This window comes from Artemia franciscana, chromosome 3, assembly GCF_032884065.1.
Source record: "Artemia franciscana chromosome 3, ASM3288406v1, whole genome shotgun sequence".
Lineage (NCBI taxonomy): Eukaryota > Metazoa > Arthropoda > Branchiopoda > Anostraca > Artemiidae > Artemia > Artemia franciscana.
Genome location: NC_088865.1, coordinates 40,111,181 through 40,118,144, shown reverse-complemented (window position 1 = coordinate 40,118,144; position 6,964 = coordinate 40,111,181). Strand labels below are relative to the sequence as shown.

At 31.3% G+C, this 6,964-nt stretch overlaps 1 protein-coding gene across 4 annotated transcripts in view; it reads right to left on the bottom strand.

The window, feature by feature from the left end:
* Positions 1-892: 892 nt before the first annotated feature.
* Positions 893-6,964, bottom strand: part of LOC136025260 (eye-specific diacylglycerol kinase-like) — a 266,512-nt gene continuing 260,440 nt past the window's right edge. For all 4 annotated transcript variants that reach the window (XM_065701114.1, XM_065701109.1, XM_065701110.1 and 1 more), the window contains 2 exons: positions 5,840-6,003; positions 893-1,743 (listed from right to left, as the gene is read on the bottom strand). In XM_065701114.1, the coding sequence (XP_065557186.1) occupies positions 1,691-1,743; positions 5,840-6,003 (217 nt within the window). In that variant the 3' untranslated portion in view covers positions 893-1,690. The remainder of the gene's footprint in view (positions 1,744-5,839; positions 6,004-6,964) is intronic.

The window sequence follows — 6,964 nt, the reverse complement described above, 5'->3', positions numbered from 1 at the left end:
TCTTAACGAAGATACAAAAAAACTACTTGTCGAAATTCATGGGGGAGGGGGCAATTCGTTTTCAAATCTGGGACAGGGGATCAAGGAGGGAAGTCAGATTGGCACCCATGCATTTATCATGCAATAAAACGAATATTTTCAACTTTAAACGAAAATAGGTGAACTTATAGACTGCTAAAATTCAAACACATTTTACCGTTTCAAAATTCGCGCATTGACAAAAAAATTACATCTTTCCTATTTGAAATTTCCTTACATAATTTTTAATTGCTCCAAAGTAGATGTTATCCGTGTGCTAGAATTCCGGCCCCCTAAGACTTGCATTTAAGTGTAAATAGATAGCGTTTGGCACTGACATCGTTTTAAACAAAAAGGTTGGTAAATTATAAGATGCTTAGATATGTCAAGTAATGATATTATAATGCCCAATAAACAGCAACCCGGTCGGCCAGAGGTCTACTACCTTATAGTCATGCCTGGAACAAAAGGGAAAAAGGAGACTTTAGGTTAGTCACAATGGACCCTCCATAAAAGTTTGTGAAATTCAGACCTAAGAATGCCCGCTATGAAGCCCCAGCCCGGTTTCCTTCTCTCAAGATCGGATCTGTTCACACCTATAGGCCAAATCATATCAATAAGGAATTATTCAAACTCCGTTTAGGAGGGAGCTAAAAGGATAGATTCACAGCATAAGATTCATAGTGTAAGATAGATACCCAAACTAAAAGCGTTTATTTTAAAATTAGAAAAAGTTGCAGTTCTCATTTTGATATGTTTAAAGTAACATATGACATAAGCACATTTGACATGTTTTCTTTCTCATTTGAAGATTCTTGATTGAAGATTGTTTGCCTTAAAGATTGCTAAGCCTTAGGAGAAAATTAGGAGAAGAATACGTTTCACAATGTAGCCCCTATTAATTTTATGGCCAACAAACAAATTAATTGAGCAAGACCAAATGGCCGAACCAGAGAATGACGAGTGACTTGATGTTTTGGCCCAAACAAGCTATTTACTAGATTCAAACGCAAATCAACACGGTAATGTGAATAGGAAACAGGTTTATGAGAACAGGAATATGAGAACAGAAATGAGAAAATCAATGAAGAGCCACACTACATTTTTAAAGCCAACCCTGAACCTTACCACACTCCGGAAACTTTGAAACATAAATTCTAATTTTCGTCCTTTTTTTTCTATTTCGGTAACTTCATCAAAAAAGGAACAAATAAACAATGAAAAAAGGAATGTAACATAATATCTATGGTTAGATTTTGCCGTCGCGACTTTAAGGATCAGACGAGATATAGCACATAATGAAAATAATTTTGTAAGATTTAGATTCCAGGGGCAGTTACCCAGGTCAAAATACATTTCCATTTTTCTAATATTCTATGATAATTATAAATAAAAGATTCACACAAAATTATTGTAAACATCGTAGACAGTACACAGAGCTCTTAATATAGAAATAGTAAGTGTATAAATACAATTTGTTAAAGGTGATTTTCTACAAAATGAAGAAAACATATGTAAAATAATTTTTTTTCCAAAAAAACATTTTCCGCAAAAACATGACCTGGAATCCTGGAGCGATAGGTTGAAACACTGGGTATGAAAGGGATTACTCAGTAATGAGTAGATAAAGGAATGTTTTAAACAAAACCCCAAACTGCAAGGCACGTATCATCTACACAACAGTCTCCGGATCCTCGTTTCCGTTCTGCTGGAAATACTCCTGACCTAAAAACAAGATATAATTAAAATCGTTGCATAAGAACATAAATGTATACAGGGTGGCGTATAAGTCAATTTACCATTCGAAAATGAAATATCAATTTTCGTAATACATAAAACCGATTATGTAGCATGATTTTCATATGTAAATCCAAAAGAAGTTCTGGTCTTTAAATTTTACCATAAAAAGATAATAGTAATATTAAAAAAGAAGAAGAAAACAAGTAATAAAAATAAATAAAAAGTACACTCATTTACCAAAATTAATATTTATTTTAAATAGTGAAGTAACTTATGGGCCATCCTGTAGGTATGATGTAGAGCTTGATAAAGAACTAGATGGTCACAAATATTTATTTCATTAGGATTTTTAAGCATTTAGTCATCTCTTTCGCCCTTGACTTTTCATGTACAAGGTATGCCCAAAAAGTATTGGACAATAATCACAGAAAAAAACAAGCTATGATACATTTACGAGGAGCTAAACTTCTTTCAAACTGAGGCTTTGAGCATAAGCACCAACAGTTCCGCTACGTACACCCGTTGTCTGGAATGCTTGTTAAACTAGAAATTCAAGTTTACATATTCAAAAAAAAGCAGGCTTAAGTAAAAAAATACAGGTGATTGTAGGAACAACATGTCATGGAACATCAGCCCAAAGAATTTTTTAAGCCATTACACCCGTACACCCATTCCAGACAACGGGTGTACACCCGTACGGGTGTACAGTTCCGCTAGGTACACCCGTTGTCTGGAATGCTTGTTAAACTAGAAATTCAGGTTTACATTTTCGAAAAAAAAAGTAGGCTTAAGTAAAAAAAATACAGGCGACTGTAGGAACATCATGTCATGAAGCATCAGCCCAAAGAGTACAGACAACTTATAAGACTGGAAACCGGATCTAGAGAAGAAAATCACCCACAACACCTAGCGTTTGGCGTTTCTTGGATTTTTGTAAAATGTGATAATAAGGTAAAATTATTTTTATTGGCAAAATTAGTGCAGTAATAAGTCTTAGTTCACAAGATTAGTTAGTAAATAATAAAATAATACATATATAATAAAATAATACATATACAAATAAATAAATATATATATATGCCTGTTCATGGATTATTCTTTATGGCTGATTGTGTATGGCTATGCTGTTTGACCTAAGTAATTATATGGATGAGTAGGGTTAAGGCCTCATTCAAATACTGATCTATATTAATTACTAACGTAGCAAAACAGTCTTTCTTTTCTCCTTCTTTCTTTCATATATATATATATATATATATATATATATATATATATATATATATATATATATATATATATATATATATATACATATATATATATATATATATATATATATATATATATATATATATATATATATATATATATATATATATATATATATATATATATAATATATTTACGTTACTCTATGCATATGAAGCCTCTTTTATTGTTGGTTTATTTATAGTTTTATTTTTTATTCTACCGTAAGTTGAATTTTCTCATTCTAATTTTTTGTGTAGCCAAGTACGGCTATTAGATAGACGTGGCGGTTTTCCTTTTAGCTTCCTTTCGCACAATTTTCACAATAAAGAAAAAAAAAACTACATTTCTTTTAAGGGTAATTCGAGTCTTTTTCAAATAGCTCGCAGTATTGAAGTTTTGTCAAACAGCGTATCATATTCTAATTACATCATTAAAAAAAAGAGAATTAGATCTTTTCTTAGAGCCATATTATGCATTGTGTAGGCACATGTTTTTATTTAAGTGATTTAATATCGGTTTGAAAATATGATTGTTCAGCGCTCATAATCTGAAGAATAGAACAAATCATCAATTATTTGAAAAAACTAAAAAAAAAGAGCTCAAAATTTGGAAACTTTGAATTTCAAATTTCAAAATTTGGAACACTGAAAAAGAAGCATAATAATATACATAGCCTTCTCTTTAGTAAAGGTGTTGGTCAAAGCCTTTCCCTATATAATTTATAAGCACTTGCTGCTTCCCATTTATAAATTAAATAAAATATATAAAAGACAGATGGAACTTTTGATTAAGACAGTCGATAAAACATATATATATTATATATATATATATATATATATATATATATATATATATATATATATATATATATATATATATATATATATATATATATATATATATATATATATATATATATATATACATATATGAAATAATTATATATATATAAACATAAATAATAACCTCGGGCACTATTAATATAAATATAATATACAAATATAATAAATGCGGGCAACAGAAGGCAGCACTAGGCAAATGGGATACTTCGCTGTTGAGATCGTTGCTCGAAAAACTTCGGTCAAAAGCAAAAATGATGTCGTCGTGGAGAGGCACCGTTATCGCCTTAAGCGCCGGCCGCCGTGGCAAGACCTAAGTCTAAGTAAGTAAATAATAGCCTAAATGTTACGGCTTCACGCCCGGAAGCTTTTACCAATATGAAAACAAAAGATTCAGGATTTTATTAATGTTTATCAGTTTTTTACCTTCTTTATTATGACTTTTGTCTGATATTTATATATTTTCATTTCATTTCATTTGCATATAAACAATAAAGATGATTATTTAATGAGGAAAATTTAAATTGCAGAGTAAAACTAATTGAATATTTAGGCTACAAATTTAATAGCCATCCCCAGCAAAACAAGAGAGCAGAATAGAAATGACTTTGAATTAAAGAAAAGAAAAAGAGATAAAACTAAAAATAAACCAACAATTAAAGAGTCCAATCTCATTACTTTATGCAAGGTAAGCTAAGAATAACGAACGGCAATTCATACAGACAAATTCATATCATAATAAAGTTTTTAATCAATTCTTGTGAGTATCAGAATAAAAGTTTTTAGTAATATTCCTGTAGGCCCGAAAAATTGGTTCAATCTGTTTTTCTTCAATCTAATTTGGTTATCCAGAAATTTATAAAATTTGTATTTATTTCCAAAATACATTATATCATTTATTCACACTCGCATAATACGGTTGGAAAGTCAGTATATTGACACTGTAAGTGGAAATTAGATAAGGGAAACACACACCATTCCATGCTCCATTCAATTTTCTAGCTAAAAATTAATAATCACTGTCTTTGTAGTTTCCTCCCAGCCCTCCCTAATAGGGCTGCAGACACCCCTGTACTATATAAAAACATTTGCTGATTTTGTCGTTTTTTCTGTACATAAAACGACTGTTGCTGAAAAATAAGCGAAGAAAGAATTCAAAATAATAAATTTATTATGCTGTTAACTATGACTTTATAATAATAAATTCGTCATGAATTTAGTATTTATTATGTTTATATAATAGTGAAAAATTAGCATTTTAATTAACATATTCTTATAGTTGAAAAGAGCATTATATGAAGACAGTGGCAAAAACTCGCAAAAATTTAGGTGGGGTAATGTATTTTTCCAAAATATAGGGGGGGGGGCAAATTTGTCATTTTTCCAGTTTTTATTTGGTGAAATACAAAACGACGAAAAAATCACCAATAAAAGGTATTTTCAAAAACCCAGGTTGGCAAATGCCCCCTCCCACGTTCCAATTGACGCTACTGAATGGGGGAACCAAATGACATATTTTTTTTCTCACCTTATTTCTAGTTATAACGTTAACTCACTGGGGAATTTAGCTAGCCATATGAAAGTTTTTTCCAATATCAAAGTGTAACCTTATATCTTTAACGGAAAATTCCTTTTACAGACAACCATTCTTGGAAAACACCGAAGCTCATTACTCAGTTTATCTCGCTCTCCTATAGTTTTTGTGTTACGTTGCGTAACACATTTCAGATTATCGCAGGTAAGCTGTGCTGACCCCATGCACCTTAGTGTTGCAATGAATTGTCAGCATTAGTAGCAGTATCGTCAAATTTGTTATTTTACTGTTATTTCCACTTCACTAAGATTATACTTTATCATCAAAAACTTACCTGTCAATAATTCTTTTTTTATTTTGTTTGTACCAACTCTATATATCTCTTTTTTCAGCGGAGGGGGTAAATACTATCTTACGGTAAAAATAACTAAAAACTGATGAGAACCACCTGACTTACTTTCCAAGTAAAGAGCAAGATCTGAGTCATTAATTTTTTCTGCCAACTGTCGAGGTGTCTGGCCATCTCGGTCCTTGGCGCTTAGAGAAGCACCTGCAGCCACCAGCATACAACAAACAGATCTGCGTTTATGTAATGCTGCCTGATGAAGAGCTGTTTGACCCCTAGAAAACAAAATAGCTTATTGATTAAAACCATAGGTCAGGGCTACCACTCTTTGGCCCTTTCCATGAGATATTGAAATTTAGTCCTAAACTTCTTCTGGGGAAAATATGCATCAAAGATTACCATTCCAATGAATATGAAAATGAAAAAAATTGAAGCACATTGACCCATGTTATGTCGAAAAATTGCAATTTTCTAATATTTTTCTTTCGTTTGTTTAGGGTGGTACCAATTTTTTATCAGCGTTGCCACGTTGATCGGTGAAAATAAACAAACAAAACTAATTATAATCTTATTATAATAGTAATATTATAATTATAAATCTAACAATACTTTTTATCCGCAAAATTAAAACATTAAAAATTTTTTGATTTCCAAAGGCAACTACATATTCTTAAACTGTTTCGTGTCATATGTTTTGACTTGTTTTTTGCTAATTTTTCATATTTTTTTTTTCTTAATAGGGCACCCACTACTACAACAAATTGTATAGCTGCATACGAAGAACCTTTCCATTAAAAATTGAATCGTTTTTTTCTAATTTTTCACTGTCCTTGGTACATTAAATTCTCAGTGGCTGTAACACCTTAAGCTTAGATCATCAATTTTAATAATATTTAAAATAGGAAATAGTAGGGTGCCATCTACATAGCGAACTTAGCAGGGCTGGGTTTGTACATATTTAGAATTTTTCGTTAATGGCGACCACTCTTATAGTCTATCCATCCTCTTTGGGTCAAACCATTTGGGAAGATACTTAAAAGAACACACAAGAGAACACTATTAGCGTAATAACAAATACTTCATCATTTATGAAAATCAATACAGTTGTATCGAAAGCAAAATATTACTGGTAACGAGTACAAGGTACATTGGCTGATTCCGGCGCTCGGATAATTCAAAAGTAATGTAGATGCTAGGAACGTAGCACCGTGTATAGAGGGTGACAAAAGAATCGTC